Here is a 25,127-nt window from a genome sequence, read left to right on the forward strand (position 1 = left end):
CTCCGTAATAAATCCTCCGGCACGGCCGCCGGAACGGGTTGTTGCTCCGCCTGGGAATTTTATTTTATCACCCCACTTTTACTTTTACTACGCCGGCTCAACCGTCTGTCAGTGTCACTCGTCTCTCAGTTCTTGTCGTCTCTTCTAACTTATTCATTAACACACGCATTGTTAACAGTGGGATAACCAATTGACTCGTCGCCAATGGACTCTACTCCATTCCGTTGAGGTTAAGTTGTTTAAGGTTTTGTTAGACATTAATATCTTAGCTGAACGGATAGAGCTGATACTTTTAGAACTGTCAGACAGAACTAAGCGATGCTCTTAGTTTTTATGTTTGCTTAAATTTATCTGTAAGTCTGCGTTATCTATCTTGAATTCTTGATTTATTGACTAGCGGTAAAACAGATGCACAAACTTGAACGATAAATAACTAACGAAAACAAATTGCACTATCGCCGAGTCCTAGTTTATCTATCTTATTCCTAAAATATACCAGGCAGGATACGTTGTTCTTTATCATGGTCGTCGCCAATCTATTGTCACGTTCAATATCTTCGCGGTAGATAACGACCGAACATCGATTCGGTTCGCGGAAAACACGTTTGGTAATTTCGAGTTGTGAAACTCGCATGACAATTGAATAGTTCGGTTGTGGTACCGATAACCTCGTTGTTTTCTAAAGGTATTTTCGTGTATTCCTATGTTCAGCAGTTCCTATGTGAATTGTAATTCGATTATGGCAAGAAATGGCAGGTAGCTCTACCTATATTTTTGACTTTCTCTTCATAATTTAACGGGTAATAGATAAGTTAGAAAATATAGCAGTAAAATTCGCACACGATATGTTTCCATGCCCAACTATAATATTCGTTCCGAATGCATCATGCATGTGTGATGCGGGTGTACCTGGCCGGCCGCGGCCAGTCTCTGCGAAGGTATCGCACGTCGGCCAACCTGTATTGTGGCGGTTCCCGGAAGGCTCTTTGTTGCGAGCCGCGGCCCTCGCCCCGCCCGCAGTCGCTTCGCCATCGAATGCTGCTGGCAACGTTGTCTGCTGCTATTTTCTGAAACCCGTCAAACCGATTTCGAAACATTCAGCATTATCTCGCTCGCTCCCACCTAGGGCATGCATTATTCGTTCGATATTGGTATTCGAATATTTCGAATACTAAAATTTATGGTATTCGAATACTTCGAATAAAACGATTTTTTCGAATACTGCTATTTTCAATATAATGTAAATAAAAAAAAAACACTTTTTTGTCTATAATCATTTTAATAAGGATCAATTTGCTTAATACAATCATCTAACTTCAATAACTACTTGAAAAAAAAAAACGCTGCTATCGAAGGTATTCGAAAAAATACTGTTCAAACGAATGAAGCCCCACATCGGCGAACTGATACCTAAACACCAATTTGGTTTCCGGGAAAGACACTCCACAACTGAACAGGTCTACAGAACCATAAACATCATCTCAGAAGCACTAGAAAAGAAACGATACTGCTCAGCTGCGTTCTTGGACATAAGTCAAGCCTTCGACAAGGTCTGGCATAAAGGGCTCTTGTACAAACTGAAACAGAATCAAAATCAAAAATCAAAATCAAAATCAAAAATATTTATTCAGTTTAGACCACAAGTGGCACTTATGAGCGTCAATAGAAAATAATAAAAAAAGAAAAGGTAGCCCTTATGAACCTCCCATGTCCGTTCTACGACATACTTAGGTCGTATTTGAAAGACAGATGCTTTGAAGTGAGATCTGGAGACTTTTGTTCTGCCCTATGCAACATAACGTCCGGTATACCCCAGGGTAGTGTCTTGGGGCCCGTGCTACCGCAGACCTGCCAACAACTGCAAATACATTCACAGGAATTTTTGCTGACGACAATGTAACAATGGCAACACACGACGATCTAGTCACGGCCTCACTCTATCTCCACGAAAGCCTGACGGAAATGGAGAAATGGTACCATTCATGGCGGATTAAAGCGAACGGAGAAAAATCTGTGCATGTTCTGTATCTGGGCTTGCACTTGGACCGCAGTCTAACCTGGAGAAAGCATATATGGACAAAGAAGAAACACCTAGATGCCAAACTAAGAAACATGATGTGGCTGCGGAGTCCAGTCACAGCTGAACACCAGTAGCAAAATGATGGTCTACAAAACTATCCTCAAACCTATCTGGACCTACGGGATACAGATGTGGGGAACAGCTGCCAACTCCAATCTCGACATAATCGAGCGCTTCCAGATAAAAGCCATACGTTTGATTTACAAAATCCCGTGGTATATCAGCAACAGGCTCATCTATCAGGACTTGCCATTGCCCCCATAGTCAGAGAGGAAATAAAGAGCCACACACTCCGCTACAAGGATAAACTTTCAAATCATAAAAACTCATTCAGTCCAACAACTCATGACCATTGAAGGCTTCCTATTCAGCAGACTGCAAAGAGTGTCAGGAGTCTCCTTAGTAGATTCCAGGATAGTTGAGAGACCATGACCACTGAGGGCAACTGAGTCACTGAACTCCTGCTGATTTACTACAAACAAAAAATCTCATTACAACAGGAGATAACTACACCATAACACTAGCACCATCGGAAACCATATGCCTGGCACTTTAACCTTTTTCGCGAATATTGGTTGGCACTTGAATGGATATCTGCGATTGCGCGCACTTGTCCATACATCTAACCTTACCGCTAACTTCTTGCCTGCAGTTTTAACAGTTTTAAGTTTTATTAAGTAGTTTGCGGTCAGATATTTTTACAAGTTTTTAATAGGAAAGGCGTATTCGTATTGTTCGAAAAGACCGAATAATTCTAAAGATGCTATTCGAATAATAAATGTGGCGAATATCCGAATAATATGGATATCCGGATATCCGAATTGCATGCCCTACTCCCACCACAAGATTCTTATATGGATGAGAGAGACGAATAGAACAAATTGATATCGCTGCAATTTTTTGCAGAATAGCCCTGAAGGCATCTCTGAATTTTCACTGTGCGAGCTTCGGACAGTTGATTTTCATCTGAATATCGCATCTGCTATTTGCACACAAGCACGGCACGTCTGTCCTATCCTGTCACAGCCCTTGTTAAATTTCCCGTTATCCGTTTGCTGTTCGATGCCGGTATTTTTTATGCTCCCGTGTGATTTTTTTCCGTTTTCCTTATCAATTCGGTCATTCAACTTCGTTGAAAGCTGCTATTGAGGACTTATCATGTGCCAATATTTGGGAATCGTCAATCTTCTGCGTAAAAAGTGACCCTTTTATCAGTATTTAAGGACGTTGGTGTATCTGGATTTGTCATGTCATTGAGACCAAGAATTAAATCAACAAAATGTGTAAGTTATCTAAGGAATAAATTTACGATCTTTTCACACAAATTCTATGGAATAACTGTCATTATGTTAAAATTTGCTACATTTAAGTTTTCGAGAAGCGGTCCTAAACCATACGTTGGTAGCTAAAATGTAGGAATTATCTACGCAAATAAATGGCTTTTATCTGTTTTAGTAGCTGAGTGAATTTAATTACACGCCTTAACATACATAATACCTATTTTAACGAGTAGGTTGTATGTACTACATGCAACTTCATTTACCTAGTAGGTACTCGCGTCATAGCCTTGGGTCTTTGTTTATGTTATTTTCTTAGAAACCACAACATAAATGATGTGTTTAGTTAAATAATTATATCTCAGACCTCAATTCAAAAGATTAAAACGCGTGGTCATCAGCTTACGGCTCGATATAAAGTCATTCAGTCGACTTTATCTATTTTTCACACCTTACTTTCAACGTTGATGTGTCAATACAGCTCGAGGTGACCATTCGACGGGCACCTTAATGAAGTGGCCATAAAATTACAAAACGACCATAGACATCCCACCGGGCCTGTAACAAAAACCGACAGCTTGTCCCGACACGTCCTAACGACTGTTATATTGAATCGATTATACGTTCTAAAGGTCGACCCTAAAACAGTCCTCGTTCAGGTAGGAAGCATACTTTTGTTTTACAAATCGGTGATTGGCTTATCGTCCGATCTATCCACTGGAAATCGGCTAATTATATGCATAAGGCAGGTTGATATTAAACTTGTTTTTGTGGTATTAAACCAACAAAATTGTGCATCAGTGCACATGGTGTTAATTTTCACGTGTGAAATATTCGCGGCGCAAATTCATTCACTCACCTTTGCCATTATAGCAGCTATCAATTGTTTGTTACCTTGATCTTTATTATGAAATGTTTTTGTTTTGATTGCAAAAGTAGCATTTTCATGCACGAGTAAATTCGTCCGCAAATAACCCTCTTGTTTTACATGTTTATTATTTCTACGTAATATACAATCCCTGAACATAATACATCTAATAAATTAATGTAATGATCCAGTAAGGTCGCTTCAGCACTTCAGGGCTCAGGCAATTCGTTACTTTCATGGTCAGTTCTCTCATTCTGTGAATTCTCATTCAGCTAGAACACTAATAGAGTCATAGAGATCCTTTGTATAATTCCCACGAATTTACTAGTCTATAGAACTTGAATGGTCTGCAAGTACGTGTTGTAGGTATACTGATCTTATGTAGGTACAGTTTCTTAAAAAGGCTGTTTTCCAAAGCCATGTAAGCAGACATGTATCGTCAAGAGCCGTTAAGTGCAGTCTTTAATTGAAAGTAAAACACCGGCCGGTCCCAATACGGGTGGTGATATACTGCTCAGCGCGTGAGCGTCTGTGTGCAGGCGCATAGGAGGTCGGGGGTCTCGCACACGGCAGCGCAGCTTTCACAATGGACCGTTTTATTTATCTACCGTATTGATCTTACTTCGCGGCTTACTATTCACTTTTTTCCCTTGATCCGTGGAATACAATTCTTTTGTAAATATTTTTTGTTCACATATTTCATTGTACTGTTACGATGGGACAAGGAGGTGTTCCGCGTGAATAGAACCCTCAATTATATTGTATTGTGCCAACATAAGTGTTTCTCGCTCTCTAGTTGGTTACTGGGGTGTGTTTAGTGACTTCGTCACGGTTTATTATCCGCTACTTGAACTGTTTTAACACTTTTTGAATAGTGTGGTATTTAAGAGCATCAGGAAGATAGCACGTGCAGTATTTTCGAAAGACAATTCGCTTTGCTTTTTTAAATATTGACGATCAACGGATTTTTCCAAAAGCCTTGAGATATTGAGGAATTCCTGTTGTCCGGTAATTTGATCTGAGGTTCCATTCATGATTTCATCGCGCTGAGACCGGCCCGCGGCTAGGGCGTGTTCACATTCCGAGACGACCGCCGAATGCCACACAAATTAGTCTCCTTAACTATCCATCTACCTGACAGCCTGGACGATCTTGTCCTCTCACGGTCATTATTCGTCGTTTCTTGTGTTGTGACACTTACTATTATATTTGTGAGCGCATTCTTCTGCGACAATGATAGCGTTAGAATATGATTAATATCTTCATCTCTACGAGCGCTTTACATTACAGTACTTTAAGTTTTGGTATTATCGTGTTCGTAATTTGTTTTGTCGGAACAAATACCGAGATTATGAACATAACTATTGTGTGAACAGAGACTCGTGACTGCGCTGCGCCGGCGCAGCGTGCATCGAAGCCTTTGGAAAGCTGGCAACCGGTAATGATTTCAAACGGAAATGACAGTTTGCTGAGATCGGATGCTTACTGCTTGCTGGCCGCTACTCGCCGGCCAGTTCACACGCTTATCCCTTTACACGATTGATTTATAAATAGGGTCTTATTGAACTTCTAAACGTTCTTTGTTTTCGGTCGTTTCAGCTCAGTTAGAACTTTTAATGCTTGAAAATTTTCACATTCACCAATTTGACCATTCGCCACAAACAATGGGTAGGCATATCATTTTCAAGCTAAGAACAATAGGAAATGAATCCGTATGTATTCAATTGCTTTGCTCAACAATAATCATAACGCACGCGACCACCGGGGTCGTCGCTATCCAAATGTTATGTCTATGATATAATACAGACAATGTAACGAGCTTCGGAAGCTCCGTGAAGGGCTCGGAGACGCCTACAATGTGAAACAATGATGATGACCCCTATACGAATGGATGTCGCATAATGGTTTCTCCCGTCTTGAATGTTTAAGTGCCAATGTCAGGAATGCGCTTTTTGCCAGTCATACGCACGCTGAATGTCTGAGTTGAGTCCGTGCTAAAGCTCTGTCTGCGTCGAAAACTAATTCAGAAACGTCGCATAATTCATGCAACAATAGAGATATTGCGCGGTCGTCGATTCGTATGGGTTTCGAGAAATGTGGCGCGAGAGCTCGTTAGGGCGTCGGCGCACGTACGACGAATGGCTTCATCGTGAAAATTAACATTCGGCCTGCACTCGCGCGTCCCTCCTCCGCCCACCTCAACGCAAATATTGAACGTCTCTAGTAGGACCTCCGAGGAGTGTCGCCTTCTCACTACACAATCGTGTAAATAACCCGCTTTTTTCGATTCTTTGGAATAGTCAATCTGTTGGTTCCCACATTAGCTTTTGTTTTTTAATTTAAAAAAATGTCGTTTGTTTTTAGATGCTTTTAGCTTTAGCCAGCTACTACTTCATGTTTGCATCTTTATCCAATATTGTTCTTTTATTTACTCGTTTAATCTGGGTTAATTATTGAACGTCATTGCAATCGCCACTGCGTGAATGGAAATTCCAGATAGCTGGAATAACAAATATAGGACTTTTAAATGAATTATGACCAGTCTAAAACGGTACAAAGCATCACTCATTCTGCCTGACTTTTTATCCCTTTTGTCTACTACTATAGTAAGTGTACATTCCAAGTAACCGCAATATTAATACCTATAGAAATAGAGGTCACGCGATAACTGTTGGTATGACATAGTCTTGCACTCTGGCACGGCACAAATATAATGATATTCTATTTTGAGCTTTACGTTTGAGATGTTAAAGATAGTTGTATGTTACGCCAATTTTCGTGTCATAGAGGTGAGTGAAGGTAATTTATAGTGAACCTGATGTAAGCGGCACCGTGAGTCACTACATGACGTCATAATCTTTTCAATATGTACCTAGAGATTTCTTTCCTTACAAACGGAGTATTGCTATCAATCATATTCATCCCTCTAATTACAAAACCTTATTCTAAAACTCATTCCAAGTCATGTGAACTCTAAAATATCATAACTAGACTACTAGAATTATGTTTTGCTATATCTAGAGCTGTGAACGTCTCTACAAATAAACGTTGTCCTTTATCATTCCAAAATTCCTGTCGACAACGCTGTATTACCCCCCACAGCGCTCTACATACCATAACCGGCGCTTCACAGCTTCCAACTCCAACTCTGGTTAGGTTAAAACATTTTTTCAATTGATTTGCTCAGTTACTGTTACACCGAGTATGCAATGGAAATCCTTATTTACTCTACAATAATGTTGAAAACATTCCTCACAATTTGCACTACAATTACGGCCGTGCTCGCTGCCAATAATGATACATATTTGGATAGAATCAGACCAATCTGCAGCCGACTCCAGCATACATGGGCCTGGTAATTGTTGTTGAGCTATTTCAATAATTACTATGTCATGCTCGTAATTTACATAAGCTTTTTGTCGGGGCTATCATTGTTCATTATAATAAGTGACTGTAACGCGAGCCGGTCCTGCAGTGCGCGGGAATTATCCTAATTCAAGGTTACGAGGTGCATGCTGCATGCGAGCGCTCCTCGTCTCTTGCCGGTCTCGATTGTTAGCGTAATAACCATTTGTAAAGTATTTAAAACCGTGCAGACCACAAATTCGATTTGTCGCTAGGGGACATTTAGAGCTTTTTTGTTAATCAAATTATCAATCAACGCCTCCAAAGTTCATTAAAACACATAACATGTATCAAATGAACCCAAAATATATCTTAGCATGTAAATCATAAACACCTAACACGTGTTCGTGGGAATGCCTCAGATAATGCACGTGAAGGAATCCACATTGAAGGTAATCGATTGGAAGGAGCAGCATATTGCCCAAGCTGCCAGATTCATTCTATCTGCAATCTGCACGTAAAATCACACAATTTGTTATGTGCAGTGCATTCCTGGCAAGGAGTGGTTGTAATAATAAGATAGGAACGTTTTCTCCTTCAAAATTTAAAAAGGCAGGCCTGTGCTTACTGTTAAAATGTAAAAGCTTTATGTTAGTTTCCATCATTATTATTCCCTTAACTTGTATGTAAACAATTCACGGAACAGTGGTTTTCTAACGACTACAGTGCAGTGTTACGATCGGTTGCACAGCAACTGTTTTATGTGGCGATGCAGCGCCTCCCCAACCGTCAGGTGCGTTAGAAACGCATACATCGTTGCGAGCGCGTACGAGATTAGTAGGTACCATTTGCTACCGAGAAGCCTAATTGCACGAGTGAGTCTGGCGATACATGGGCTGATTAGCGAGAAGATGGTTGCGTGCGCCTAAGATCCGCCGCCCGGCCCGCGGCTGCGGCCCGCATCTCCAGTCGCCACGCATGCGATCACGCACTTGAGCTTTCTAACAACGAATCCCAAAGATGCATTTACCGCACAACGCCTGTGTAATCTACGCATGCCTACCTTCACTAATGACTGTGATGATCAAAGAAAAGCTGCACCAACCGTCCAACAAAAGAATAGATATCGTAAATCGTAATGCGCGCTATCGCACGTGTATCTTGGCAGCGCCGAGCGCAGCGGCTTATTATGCTGTCGCCGTGTGTCGCGCGTCCGTCGGGGATCTCCAGCGGTGGCCAACATACATTACGGCATTCACATTATGCCTGAATAACTTACTTGGGCTGTTTTTCTTCACATTTTGCTTTCACTCGACCGGTGTTTGATTGACTCTTAAACTTTTTAAACCGCCATCCGGTTGACGACAGCCGATTGAGGCATAGAGATTACTGAAAACAGACTCTATCGGTCTGTTTCGAGCTAAGCCTGTTAATAATGGTATACACTGTGTACGTCCGTTTCGCTCCAAGAATGATCATTATCGTCAAGTTATGAGAAAAAGGGTGGCGTTCGAGTTCGTGCCATCCAAATCGATCATTTCACGCACCCGCCGTGCATAATGAAACGGTCATTTCCGGCCGTTTCGCGGAATCGAATATTTAATATTTCGCACAATCGAGTTGCCATGGCCGCCGGGGCGCTCCGACGACTCTGCACCGCCACCTTTTTAGTATTCTTCGCGTGACACACAGCAATAATAAATTCTTGTGCACTTGCAGTTTCACGTAGTGCCAAGAAACCGCGAGCGGCTACCGAATGTATAATGACCATTGTTCGATGCATAACTTTACCTATCTTTTGATCTGCAAATGCGCTGCTGGCATATAAAGTTTTATGATGCAATTCCGATGTTTTCCAACGGTCGCTCGCTAGCCGTAAAAAGTAGAATTGACATTTCTATAATTGGTAGAGTTCCTGTTCCGGGTATTTCATAAAGCGGTACATTCACTTGAATTTAAATACAAAGCATTAGTATGATTCAATACCGGTAGCTGATCGGCGGCGTCCACGTCCGCCCAAATATAACCAGCGCCGAGCGGGCTCATTACGCAGTCTGACAGCGTTACATTTCTTACTGCTAATTTGATAACTCGAACCGGATAAAATTAAAACATCAACACATACCTATTTAACTCAATCGTTAACAGCTCACATGTACCTTACCTTAAATTGTGATTTCTATCTAATCAGCAGAGCGTCGTATGCAAATGCAATTCATGAGGATAATAACCGCGTCTCGTATTGCTTGTGTCATTCAGCACATTCCCGAGCGAGTATTCCAGACACATTGGGCAATAATGAATTCAGCAAAATATTCCCAATAGCCAATAGCTAAAGGCAAATCGAATGAATGATCTTACTTCGGATTTAGGTACGTTCCTTGTTTAAGGAACACAGTCGCTATCTCTTTACATACCAGTACAGTCGCTTCGTGGAATCATTGAGCACAAAACGTTCGCTCTGGAGAGGCAGAACTTGGATTCCAGCGCAAATGTTTTCATGGCAACCCTAAGGTTTACAGTTACGCTCTCGCGCGTCCATATCGGTTGTGGGATTAGTATTTTGCCGGGAAAGTACTAATCACGTACAAGAATCGGGTTGTACAGATGTCGCGATGGTCGCGAGCTGTGTTCCCAGGCGGTGGCATTCCTTGCCCATACGCAGCCGAACCACCTGGCTGTTCCGGGATTCGTCATTAAGCTTGGACCACATCTTCACGTATAGCATGACCTAAGCAGGAACCTCAATCGGCAGACGCTACAACTTTTTTGTTTTACAAGCTGTTCTTCACGCATAGCCAGTACTTTCTGTACAAATTTTACAGAGCGCAACAACTAGCGCGCTATCAAGCTATAAAGAAGCTAAGATCTTTCTATACGCCATTTCACACGAAATGGTTTCGCAGAGTTCGTTTTAAAATAAAATGCGCAATTATACAGCTTCTATACCGAGTGCTCAGCGCAGGATTCCCCCAAAATGAGTCACGCACTTGTTTTGATAACGAAGACAAGTATTAATTCGGTCTGCGAACTGTTATTTGCGTTTCATTAACAATGTAGCTTGCATCGCATTGCTCTTATTTCCCTGACATCGCAGATGTGTCCAACGCGTTGTCCTTGTTCTCATATGTGTTTTCTAGACATTCACAAGTTAACCTTTTGCAATGACTAATGTACTGAAAGTAATATCTCCGTTCAACGTCATAATTTGCATTACACAGACCAATGATTGTAAAAGTAAACTCCTACAAGACACAATTTTTTTTGAAGCTCTTACATTATATTACTTTTTTAAGTTTAAGTTCAGCTCTACCATATCACGAGAAATTATAGGTTCACCGATTTTTCCCTGAAAATGATTTTAATGACTTGAAAATCAGAATTAAATCGATCCAATCGATCAAAATTTCGAGAACCTAGAAACAAAAAACAGAGTTACTCAGAGTATAGACACAAAAGAATTTATAATAATGAAATATCATGTTATTATTAAGAGCCATTTCACAAAAATATTCCGCGCGAATTTAGGTAAAAGCTGTCAACGCAACGTCAAAAGAGTAAAAAGAACGCTGAAATGGACAAAAAAATCTTGAGCCGTGACCGTATTAAGACTTGATTTAAGTTATTAATTTTAAGGTAGAATGAGGTGTTCAAACTTGATTAATGAATTTAAATTTTTAATAGAGTTTATTAAGTCTTTTATATTTCGATTCATAATGAAACACGAACAGGTATAATATGTAAAATATATATTAAGTACAAAATAAAGACAGTCACATAGTGAAAAATAAATCTGCCCCCTTACAGCTCCATCATCGGACCCTGGATACGAATAATGAAACACGAATAGGTATAATATGTAAAATATATTAAGTACAAAATAAAGACAGTCACATAGTGAAAAAAAAATCTGCCCCCTTACAGCTCCATCATCGGACCCTGGATACGAAATATTCGTCAAGGCGAATCACACAAGCCCAAACTCCATATAGTTCTATTGTTTTGTTACGGAGGTGGCCATTGCATCTCCTCCAGATCCATTATCAGACAGAGCTAAGAAATAAATAAATAAATATTATTATAAGTAAACAAATAACTAAAATAATTCATCTTACTATCTTACTTTTTACTAGTCTTACTAATATTATAAATACGAAAGTTTGTGTGGATGTCTGGATGTTTGTTACACTTTCACGCAAAAACTACTGAACAGATTTTGATGAAACTTTACAGTACAGTACAGCAGTACTAGGCAGTCTGTGTTCAACTATCACTCGGGTCGGACGTTCCTATCGCAAGACCTTTGGTTCACTCAGTTCCGATACGACTCTAGTGCTGTGTGTAATTATTTTCGTTAATACACTGAGTTTATTAATTTCTACGAGTGGATTTCATTTTGCCTGAGACCTACGCCATGAACCCTGAACCAGAAGACCCTGTCGCCAGCGACAGCGACGCTCATCCATCCCTGGCGTCGACCAGAATAACAATGTATAGGCTATAATTTATGACGATCTGTGACAAACTAAATTTCAAGCGGGTGAAGCCGCGGGCAATACTACATATTTCATACTAGCTTTTTGCCCGCGACTTCTTCTGCGATGAAGTGGAAAATGGTTCTAATAGAATTAAAATATTCTAAGAAAATTGATTTTGTTAAATGATTATATTTTTTGATATAAAATCTACACATCATTATGTTTAAATATTTGAATACTTACAAAATTATGAGATCTTTCTAAAACAAAATTAAAACACTACACCTGCCGCAGATTTCTTTGTAAACAATGTTTTTTTGTTTTTCCTTCAGGTGCTAAAATCACCAGGCTATTGTGTGCGCATACTCTGGAGTATTCCTCATACAACTGGTCGTCGGAGAAGCATAGATTTCCATTAAGTCTACTCCCGCTACCATAATTATGGAACTCCGCTAAAACTCGTGAGGGCGCCAACACTTGCTTTTGTATCGAAAATTAGTATGAGCAGCTGCGCACGCGGTTGCCCGTTGCAGGCTCTATGCAACCACACTATTTTAAACCGTGGTCCCTAAGCATGAGATGGGAAACTGTACTCTCTTGAATTCTCTTGAATTTGATGGTGTTAGGGGAATCCTAGGAATGAATACAGACTTTCCAATGGAATCTCCTCATCAATATTGCGAAATTGCGAGTTGCAATGCAATGTTACGTTTTCACTTGTTATTTTATTGTAATCTGACCTTGATTTTTCAAACACGTGTCAAAATAAAAAAAAATAATTTAAATCAAAAGTACTAAGGAATATTTCATTGATATCAACTTAGAAACAAGCACAGATCACATAAACTAAAGGGAAATGTGACAAGGGACAAATTGGAACATATTGAAAGCAATGATGACAGTAGCGACGTCATTATGTAAACAGTTTATATTGCTTGCATAGTACTAAAGATTATTCGAACGTTGAATACTGATACCGCAATGGATAATGAGCACATAATTTGATTTCTTTGTGTGTGTGAATTTCTAATACGACACTGAGTTTCGAACTCAGCGCATTACTTAGCATCTCTCTATATTTCTATGGAACCAATTTATCTCCAAAATAACATTCCACACCTTTATAACCTAGTCAGGTAATAATTTTAATAAAATACGAAGCACGTCATCTATCAATAGGATATTTATGTATATTTTAGAAGTTAATAAATTATGCATAAAATATAAACACTTTAGAAATTTAGTTAAATCGTAGAATTTCTGAAAAACAAGTACTAAAATCGTACTGAAAAAAAAAGTATTAACATGTTATCCAATTTATTTATTAAACGTCGAATTTTATCAAAGATTTTTGACTAAAGTTTTTGAAAATATTTTATAGCCTACAAAGAAAAAAATTAGGATTCTAAATCGTGAAAGAAATTTTTTTCGGAGCCTATTGCCTCTAGAGATGGGTTTCCACCCGGGTAAAAACCCACATGAGGGTAAAAACCCAATAAAAACCCGTTTCATTCCACCCGTGGGTGTTTACACCGGGTGAAAACAAATAATTTTATAATTATTTCAATTGGTATGTTTTCTTTATTTTTATTGAATTTTTCTAATTTAAGTTTATTGATTAATAAGTAATAAGTCAAATTTAACACTAATATGCATTAATATCGTGGCCAAATCGTAAAATTGATCACTGAAGCGATTTCGATAAAAGTGGACTGTATAGCGATAGGGAGACTTCCAAAATATTTCTGTGACTTGGGTGAAAAACTTTAAGATTGAAAATAATGTAAAAGGATTGCGATCGGGCTTACCTGGCTCCTGAAGATGTTTAGCCTGATACGTACAATTCAAGTAATCCCCCAGTGCTGGGCCCAGATGAGTTCCTACCGTCCTTGTAGTAACGGCCACGCTGGACACCTTCACACCGCCTCTCACGCAATCGATGATGGATTTAATAAATATACTACTTTAAACTACTGCGACACTAATTGAGAGTAATTTCTATGCTTGCGCGATAATTCCGACAAGTTTAACCGCCTTTTTGGCGATTCGAAAACGAAAGCGACGCGACGGCTGAATCCAAATTTTGCAACTAACTTTATTTGACATTTCAACCAAATGTTGCTATACAAAAAATATTAAATAATGCTACGACTATGGTTTCACATTTATGTCAAAAGTGAACAATCACGTTATGATGATGTGCCCAATTATTTTATAAAATGGTGTTATTTCAAGAATCGTTGAACCAATTTAGAAGAAATTTAGTAGGAACGCAATAATTTGTGATCATGGCAAGGACATGGAGGGGGGGAATGCCAAAGATGCCAAACTCTCTCATTGATGACATTACGGTATAAAGTTACAAATAACAACACCAACTACAAAGTACTTCTGCTTAAAAACTTGAAATCGAATCGCCCTTCCGCCACTGTAACGCATTGTAACGTTTTTCAAGACCTCCTCTCCCCCCAGATTGCATTACGTAACATTAGAACGCCCCCTTAGCAACAAATACCACTTCTCACTTTTAAAAAACGCTATTTTTGTTTTCACCCACCAGAATGGGTGATAATGGGTAAAAACCGGGTTTTTACCTAAATCACCCAGTTTTAACCCAATCGGGTGAAATGGGTTTTTACCCACTACCCATCTCTAATTGCCTCCAAACAAACAAACAATTAAATCTTTCCTCTTTTATTAGTATATATTTAACAACAAAACAAAACGCTTCTTTTTCTTCTTCACGAAACAAAACTCAAAGCGGATAAATAAATAAACAAATCTTTGGACAATTTCACAGCGCCATCTAGTCCAAAAGTAGGCAACCAATATGCTTGTGTTAAGGGTGCTAGCATAATGGATATACTTTTTTATAATTTATTTATTAAATTAAATACATGGTACCTACATATTATACATAGTTACACCCAGATCCGTCAAAGAAATTAAAATTCATCATTTCAATTTCTGCTCGGCCGGCCGACTCGAAACAGCCTCTCGGCATAGTATCAAATGTATTTGGTCGCCGTACAAATCACCGCTTTACGACACGAACGCACGTAAACGTCACGGCGGGAAAAATGACACAGGTCCTGCCTTGACGGGCGCTCGCGCCATACTAATCGATGTCGGCTTGCGCATTGTAATTTATACTGATATTCACATCAATATTTTGACAAAGTGGTAACTAATATTTAAACAATAACTGTAGAAATTAATTTTACAATGAATATTCTTTATTTTGGGATACTTTTATTGCAGTTTATGCTGTGTTTTTAAACCAAAAACCACGATCAAAATGTGACGTTAATCTTCAAATTTGCCAAATTATTTTTAGATTTTACTCAATAATGGTAATGAAATTCAAGAATCTATTTCATTATTGGACTACAAGAATATATGTCCGATGATAACTATATATTTTTAAGCTTATTATATGAGCATAAATAATAGATACAGGACTTTGAAAATGAGTCTGCGGCAATTTTTTCGTAAAATGGTTCTGGGAGATGGGGCACTGTGAATTAAGCAAAAGAGTTTTAGTAAATCCGTTTCATTAATGGTCAACAACAAGGATTGACCTATCTTTCGCAGTTATTAAATAATCTCTGGGTGTTGCTTAAGATAGTAATTCATGCTTTCAAAATCTTAGAAATTCGCACGAAAATGTAAAATGGCTCTTAAACAACAACCACCAGCCGAGGAAATTTCGACGAAATATCCTTAGCTAAACTATCGGAACAAGCATGCAGAGATTTTCTGGGAAGCCGTTTTTTAATAGCTTCGCAACTCGCTTCTCGTGGCCCTATAGCCTATTTGAAACAATTTTAGGAATTGATTGTTGATCCACTAGACCGTTTATAATTTTGATAGCCCAAATGTGGGTCTTCACAGATTTGTATCTAATAAATTATGTTAAACGGTTTTCGTGGTAGAACTGCAGGGTTTTTTCCCTATACACGTAAAGGACCGCGAATTGAAATTAGTTTCTTATACTTATCCTCTTAAACTGTGACGCAACAATCCTCGTCATACATTGCGTTTATTTTAGATTACGATGATGTAATTGTTCTGCGATACGTTGTTGCGTTTTTTTTTAGCAATCATGACATCATTTTAGGACTTAGCTTTTTCTGTAAGCATAGATGGTTTTTTGATTCAAAACTTGTAATGACATTTCGGTAGTTTGGCTTCAGTAGTGTAGGTAAGCAAGCAGTCCGAAGACAAGTAATTGTCGTGAGCTCAAATGTATTATTTCAGGTGAACTTTTTCTAGCTCTTTCTGTAATCTATTGGTAATCTATTAGCTTATCATATGAGTAGTTCTACAGTTTAGGAGTTTAATTCTGCGTCACTCTACACCTCAGAATTCTGCGTGTCATTTATCCAACAAAAGGCTTCAGATTAATCGTTCGTTGAATGTTATGTCGTGAGTCCCAGCGAGTCATTTAAAGATAAGTTACGGTGGAGTTGTTTTATGGTATAGTTAATCTCGTGCTTCCGCGTCACCGCGTCCAGGCTGGACTCGTCTTTACAGTTGTAGCTTGTTAGGGAGCTGCGCCCGCGCATCGGGAGACCGCGGTTTCCCGTTCACCTGTTTTACAATCGCTCAGTCTGTGCATGTTGCAAAATAGCAACTATTTCAAGTACATAAGATGCTACAGCGTTAAGCTCGATGTGCAAGTCTGTACACACAAGTTTTTACCGGACCCGGCAGTTTGCGGTTTTTCTAAGCGCTCCATTGAACATTACAGCCATTCCCATCGCGCATCCCTAAACCACACTAAATACATGCAATAGATCCTACACGTCTTGTTAGCCATGAGCTCTACATGCAAGATCATGTCTATGTTATTACAGTACAGGAATCTACTCGAACATGTGGTTATTCTTTACATGCGGATAATTATTCGTGAAGCAGTAACGAGTAACGGTTGCCATCCTCGGACGGTATCCTGTTCGTATTAATAGCTGTTTTATATGTTAAAATGCAGTTCAGTCGAAATCGCAATAAATTACGGGTTTATCGCGATTCATATACCCACGGCAATGAGCATTGCGTGCGCCCGATCGCCGGTGCGTTTTAACAGGCTCACTCGGGACCGTTAGGGAGGGAACTCGCACCGGATAAATGCATTTTAGCGCATGCATTAACGTCATACACCCGTGCGAAGTAATTCAAGGCTAGATCCTAGATTATTTGGAATGAGGACGTGTGATAGTCAATCTTTAAATTAACTTCTTTAAACCTGTTTTGCACATCTTACACTTAAATTTTTGCCTTTGATCCCTTGCATCCTGTATTTTATATGGTTTATTTACAAATGTACGTTAATTATACCGTAATAAAATTACCAGCCTCGTGATATCTGAAGTTTGGAAGCATAAGTTTGTTTTATTTCTAGTCATTGCGTGGTTTTTCTTTGAAATTATCAAATTAGGAAACAATTTGTAAATCATAAAGAAACCTATTACGGAGATTTCCCATCACGTGTTGCTGATTTTACCTGTTCGTGATTTAGTTTATTAAAGTTTCACCATCAAGTTGGGATTCTATGAGGATTACAAATCTCCATTAGCTTAAAAGCAAAACCCTATCATTGTCATGGGGTATGAGTCCCTATAAATGAAATAACATACTTTGTTGCAAACCCATTCGCCTATAACGCTGGAGTTCTTCAGCCTGCGTTTGCCTGTAAATCATAAATATTTGCAACATTTGAAGAACAATTTTTATGTTGCAGATCATACATATTCAGTTTTCCGATCCACAACGAATAGTTGTTATTATTGTCATCGGTGCGTGACTGGCAAACGTATGATTACAGAGTAATGTAAGGGAGCGCGGTGATTATGCGGTGCGTGTGTGTGCGACAACTGTTCGCAACTCGAGTGTAATTGCAGTAGTTCAGAGAAACTATCAGCAGCCCGTCGACAAAGGGTTGGCCGCGGCCTCCTCCGGCGGTGTCATTTTGGCCCGCAGCCGGCTCCGCTAGCCCTAATTACTTATTCGTGGAATGAACCTCCTCCACTGCTCTTCCAGTTACTACGCCCGACGGAGACGTTCCTCTGAAAACCTGCTGGCTTGAAGTCTCGAGGTCGCACGGGCACCCGCAGTGCATCGACCTTAATTGCTTGTAATCAATTTAACATAACATCTTCTTAATTTTTTACAATCTGCATCGGGTTAAGTAATTGACGTGAGACATGAGCTGTCTCCCACAAAAACCCGGACATAATCGCAAGAAACAATCATCTTAGTTGCTTATCATCGTGGGGAACAATTCTAATTACAATCTGCGTGACATCACTGAGATCATTTGGATTTTCCGAATATTCTTGACGTTCTAGATACTTATACTTGCCTAATAGTTTAGAATCGAATATATTGAATGTTAATATTGTTAAATAGATGCAAATTTTATGTGATCAGTGACAAACGCTTCCAGTGGCATGTATACGAACTGTCTGCTTACGATAATTCTCCTTGTTCGATGCATTACTTTACATGGCGGATGAACTTCCACTGACTAATGGCCGGATTTCATTGTACACCTTGACTATTACATTTGCTGTGAGTTTATGCTGATCCTTAATGTTCGCGAAAAACAAACCTTTGCTACTGCGAAATAAGTTGAAAATTATTGCCACACTCTTCAAAATTGAGAAGATAAGTGTTGTTTCGTGATACCAGACTGAACAAAAACCGTCACTTGGTCATATTATGTCGTTACGTAGTAAGATCGTCAGGTCAGTGTTCACTGGAGCACGCATCACAGCCTCCAGCCTTGCCCCGGTTTTTGAGTTGACTGAGCTGCACTGAATCATCAAAAATGTTAATCATGCCAATAAAACTTTTATAGCAGCCCGAATACCTGACTAACTGCAGAATGCATGTGATTTTTGAAAGTTAAATTTCAGTGTTTTAAAATGAAATATCATTTAGAAAATATTTGCTTTGAGATATTTAGTTAAAAAACGTGTGAGCGAGTGAATACAATTTCATTTGCAATAGTACCTCTATACGTAATCTTGTAAAGTGCCAATTCCAGGTATTGAATCCAATATGAAGTCGTGACCGTAGAATAAAAAAGTATGGGGCTAATCATGCAACTCTGATTGTGACCATAAGATAGGTTTTATGATTCAGAATGTAACCGAAATATTTTTAGGTGATTGTTTTGATTTAATTTTAAGATAAGCGATCAGTAAAATAAAATACTCGGAGCGGAGCTGAATGTTTGCAATGTTAATTTTTAATTGGTGCCTCAATATTGCAAAGAAACTTTTAATGAACTGCGAGTAATATTTTAACAAGATTCAAGTCTAGATCTAATAAAAGATGTTAATAATTAAGTTCCATACAACTTGCGGAGCATTTTCCTGTAACCCAAAATCTTCCTGGAACTTAAAGCTAAGTTACGGCGGGGTATTATTAGGTCCTGTATGTCAGCAGCCTCGAATGATTTGTGGCTGCGGTTAGGGCTTGCGATCCCGGGAAGAGAGATCCCATGGGAACATGTAATTATATGCATATTTGAGCAGTTTATAAGGCGAGAAGATACCAAGTCTAAGACACGAACAGGATTCGCGCAAAGACCTAAAGGAAAAGCTGAATAACTCACAAAAGAATAATATTTTTTGATCATTGTGAAATTGTGAGTGACTTTTTCTTCACTGCAACGATGCGATGTTATTCGTAATTGTTTTATCCAAAAAAAAAAAAAAAACACCAGATGCTGCAATCCCAATCTAATAATACCTACATAACTTAAGAATAATGCTCTTACTGGAATCAAGTGGACGTTATTATAAGTGTCGGCATAATAACCGCGATTGCGTTGGCTGATTTAAATATGTTAATTTTTTCATTTAATTTTTTATTTTGGCAACGATCCCACGGGACCACGGGATTGCAAAATGAAGCGAGATTGGTGCAGGCGGGCGCGGTCAAGGACCGGTTCGGGTAGGGTTGCCAGGCTTTATTCAAAGCTCCACATCAAGGCTTTATTCTTCTTTAGTGGCTTATATGATAAATGAAACAGGTCTTACCTACTTTCCTCGTCTAAGCTGTAGCTACCAACTCTTGTGTCAGATTTTCTGGACCGATGACGTCAGTCTTGGTTAAAAATACATATGGCTTATAGTGCTCTCCGAAGTACGTAATCATTTTTTCACCAGACATTCTGGGCGATTTAAACCTGCAATGTCTTCTCATCCCAGGAGTAAAATAGTCCCTTTTCACTAACTATTACTGAATCTGGGGAAGATGCTAAAATAGTGGCGGCCTTTCTCTCTCTCTCGTGTTGTTCGTTTAGTCGTGCTCTTGGTGTCTTCTTATTATAATCTTCTTCTTACTAAGTCTTTTTACCTCAATGTCTAGATGGCTGCCAAATCCAGTTTACCGATGCAATAGCTGGCAACCCTCTCTCGGGCGATTTGGGAAATGTTCGCGGGGATGAGGCGGCCGGAGGGCGCGGCGGCTGGTTGGTGACCTCACCGCGGTTTTTGTTTCGCAGACCTTCGTTATCTGCCCATTTAATATGCGCTACAATCATTAGAGATTGCTTTTGAGTTAGAGGTTCTTTTATTTTGTCCGCCATTTTACACTGACGCATTCTTCTTCAATCTGAAGATCCGTTAGGAACAGAATACTCCCCGTTCGCAGTATTGTTTGTTAAAAAGTTAATCCAATAAATGCTGACATCATTATACAATGTATTCTTCATGTAGATTAAATCTAGCTGATAGCGTCATATCAACTGTCAAACTTACCGATTATTTCTTAGAATCGTTTATAAAAGTTTCATCCTAGTTTTTATCATTGTTTGCAATACTAATCACTGCATAGTTTATCTCTTTCTGACATAAGATATTTAACATGCAATGATAGAGATGAAACGCTATTTATCTAATACACTTTATATTTTTCACACAATAGCGATGCAAAGGTCAAACATATTCTGGTTGTTTTTAGCACGTCAAATAAACAGTCGTAACAGACATCGTTCTCGATGGTGCATTGTCCGTTATGGTAAAACAAGATAATAAAGATGTCCTGGGTTTTGTTATAAATAGTCGATGATCATTATCTCAATAATTGCTTATATTGTTGTCTTTATAATAAGTCGCCGATCGAGCAGGCCCATACCAAAAGTCAAAATGGTATGATTCTTCTTATTGTTTTACTTTCGCTTTACTACAGACACGCACGACTCAAATAAAACGCAAATGTATTTCGGAGATAACAATACCTACAGTGTCATTCGGCAAAGAGAAAAGATTACGATTAAAGATTGCCTTGAATTATGATTCTTGGAAAAATCTTCGCAACGTTAATGTAGAGGTTTACTTACGAGCTCGCATTTTATCCTGCTCATATAAATATGAACTGATAAAAATATGATAAATTGTCAGACAATTTTTAACACTGTCATTGGAACATTACCATAAGAGCTTTCGATAAACAGCATGCTTCAATATTTATACGTGTGCGAACATGAGTCACTGCTGCTAAAACGATAAAAATATTCAATACATTCTCCCAGGGATGTGTAAAAGTAGGATGAATGCCGTAAATATACTCCCTGGCGACGTTTTCAAAGAAATGGCTGAAATAGCCAACTGGATTTGTTGTTGAATTCGCTCGCGGAAAACGTTTATCGCCAAGGTCGATCTACAGCGCACGTGCCATACCCCTCTGATATGGTCACACGAATAACAAGTAAAAGCTAAATAGTTTTAATGGTTTCCACGAATCCTCGTGATTAGTATCGGCTAAACCGTTCCAATATCTGCTGTATTTTCCCTGAATTTGTTTTTATATAGGTAACCACCTACCGTGCTGGTTTTGTTTATTTTAAACTGTTGGGCGGTTCCACTCCTCTACTTTAAACTCTATCGTAATGAATTAAGATTAGTGTCGAATTTGATCTCGTATTGGCAGACCACACGTGGGCTATCTTTTAACAAATACATAAATGTTGTATGTAGGAAGTGGTTCGTGCGTAGCCTCCGCTTTGTAGGTATATAAATATGCTAAGCACTGACCAATCGTGAAAATAGGATATCTTAGACATGAATCGCGCGCCCCGCCCGCTTCTAGGAAACAATCCCGCGTGGCCTTGCGATGAAACATCAGCCGAATGTTTGTTTTCCTTCCAAGCTATACAAAAACGGCTCCCGCAAAATTTTACTGTTCCTCGGAATCGCGGGGTTAGCGCGATGTCTTGTTTGCGCAAGCCAGTTTCGTCGAACAATTTACAGCTGTTAGCTTAGCCGAACTGCTAATGTAAATCGAGATGAGACGGGAATTATGCCGTGTATAATTGCGAACGTCAATTGAGTTGAGTAGCATGATTTGTTCATCGACGTGGATGTAATCGTCTATTTCGCGGAATCGCGCTGTCGTCGGCAGCTGCATTGCGCCAGAAGCCGCGCCCCACGCCGGAATGACGGGCCATTAGTCGTTACTGCGAATTATTTCCTGCACATAGAAGTGCAGAGTGGGTTTCACCGGGAAATGACAATGCGCCGCGGATGCGCCCGCGCTCGCCGCAATCTCTAAATCGCGCACCTGCACCGTTACCGCTCGGACTCGCCGCTACAGCTGGCGAATTAAAATTCATGACGTAGCTAATGAGAACATAATGGACTCGAGATAACATCGCGTTTTTGCTAGCGTACTTACACTTACTTGGAAACAAATAATTCGCGTAAGTTCTCCTTGCATGAACATTTACTGAATTCTTGATTTCGGAGAAAGCGTTTTAATCGCCACCGCCTTTAATATTCAAATTAATTATGTGAAAGTTATTGAATACTGTATGAATATGATACTTCTGAATCTAGGTACTTTTAGACTACGAAAAAATACGTTACTGCGCATTAAATTATATTATTTTCTAGAAAATAACTGCTTTTATCACTCATGCCTTAAAAATGTATTTATGCATATAAATACGAGTATAGCTTTGTGTAAAAGGTTTCGCCAGTGCCTTCTGCTCGACGTAGTGTCAGCAGGAAAAGTCACATTACTTTTCCTTATGCCGAAGGTAATAAGGTTTCAAAAGCATTGCGGCTGCACTTACTGCACCGCTCCGAATGCCCAACGGAGTGCAGCCGAGAACAATGGTCGTGTTCCGGCGCCCGTTCCGCGAAAACGCTTTGTCTGCACTCACTTCGTGCGTTTTGTTCGTATATTCTATTCAATGTAAACTGTTTTATAATCGGAGCTGTGAATTGTATAAATCACACCTTTGTATTGCTCATCCAGTTTCGTTCCGAAATAGGGATTCCCGGACCACTCGATTTAACGACAAACTCCTCACAATGTTTAATTTGCTTGATTAGTTGGTTTACCTTGTTTTCTATTCACTCTACCTTATTTCTCCATTTAACGTCTAATCTCTATAACGCCGAAAAAATGATCAGCCCCTTGTTGGTCGTTATAGAGTTTACACTGTTATATCGTTGAATTATCATCGTTTACTAATGTCCTTCTTTCTTCACCAGGTTCAAGGATGGAGTGGCGTATCCATGGTCAGCAGGGGTGTCCAACCTCATCTTGTACCCGGAGGCAGCTAACCAGACGCTCTACACTCAGCGGGCAGCTCGAGGGGACTCTGGCAACTACACCTGCCGGATGAGCAACGAGACTCACAGCGAGACGCACACTGTCAGGCTGGATATATTAGGTAAGGCAACCTTATTCAAAGAAGTAGCTAATTAGAATGGGACTAATCCTAATATACCTCTCTTTGCCATCACTGTAAATCCTATAGTCAGGAACACTGCCAATTCTACCTCTCTTTCTTAGATAGCCAGGATCTACAATTTGGCTTCCAATAAAATCCAACCAATGAAGTTTGAAACCGAGGCTTGCTATCTAGCTAAACAGAAGCAGCTATCCAATACGCTCTGGCGCACTACCTCATACTGTACATCTAAGGTAAAAGTAAAAGAGAAATAGATCCAACTAGAACCAACAGACGTATGGTACGGCGGCAATAGGAACGAGAGACACGCTCTTTTAAGCACGAAATCTTAGACAACATCCAGAAATAAAAATGAGGAATAGTGAAAACCAGACGTTATGTATGCCGGATGAGACACACACCTAGCTAGGTGTCTTAGGTAAGACCAAGACATAAACGAGGAAGAGACAACTTACCAAAGGATGTGTATCTCCATAATGAGCTAAGTAACTTGGATCCTATCTTTCTACACGCACGTATTAGATAACAGACGACAGTTCTAGAAACTCTTAGGCTGAGTTGCACCACCAAACTTTGAACGATAACCGGTGTTTTTTCTATGGAGTTTGACAGATTTTTGACGCTTGTCAAAGTGAAAGTAAGATGGTGCAACCCAGCCTTAGGTTTGTGTAAGACCTATTTTTTGTTTGCTACCTGTGTGTGCTGTATGTTTTCCCAATAAAGAAAATAAATAAATACTGTGACATCTATTAAGTTGTAAATAGGTGCTATTTTGCAACAAAAATGTAATGCCTGATGTGATTTTAACTGTACATAACTCACTGTAAATACATATTAAATGGAATAAATAAAACACATTCTGGTAAAAGGACATTTTTTATTGTAGCCGGGTTACCTACATACTGTGAATGGTGTTATAAATAAATCTACGAGGTAAAATGAGAAAAGAGTTTCGCATTTTCTCTCGTACACTTTCAATAAACATTAATAGATAATATTATAAAGGTATTAAATCTGCCTGGCTCTGTTTGCAATTCCATTAAGTGCAGCGCTCATGTTAAAAGCAAACATTTAATCTGTACTGGTGCTGGGAAATATCGTAATGGTGCTCTTAAACATACAATAAAGTATTAAATCGCTACATTTTGGTTAAATTGTTTTATTATACGTCACAGGACGTTCTTATATGCCTGCTTATAGATTTCTTCCTGTACAAATTAATTTATAAATAGGAATTAATAATTGGTAGAAGCAAAGTGCTTTTAACAGTCTCTGAATATTCATGAAATGCGTGAAACTTCTGTTTCAAATATAAATAATATTCTGGCAGCTCTTCATACAATGAATAAGTAGAGTAGGTATT

General features: G+C 39.2%; 1 protein-coding gene across 1 annotated transcript in view; it reads left to right on the plus strand.

Annotated features, from left to right (window-relative positions):
- LOC135082652 (uncharacterized) overlaps positions 1–25,127 on the plus strand; it is a 57,614-nt gene that overhangs the window by 16,131 nt on the left and 16,356 nt on the right. The window contains exon 3 of the mRNA XM_063977447.1: positions 23,562–23,743. Within this exon, the coding sequence (XP_063833517.1) occupies positions 23,562–23,743 (182 nt within the window). The remainder of the gene's footprint in view (positions 1–23,561; positions 23,744–25,127) is intronic.

The sequence above is a fragment of the Ostrinia nubilalis genome, chromosome 2 (genome assembly GCF_963855985.1).
Source record: "Ostrinia nubilalis chromosome 2, ilOstNubi1.1, whole genome shotgun sequence".
In the NCBI taxonomy this organism is placed as follows: domain Eukaryota; kingdom Metazoa; phylum Arthropoda; class Insecta; order Lepidoptera; family Crambidae; genus Ostrinia; species Ostrinia nubilalis.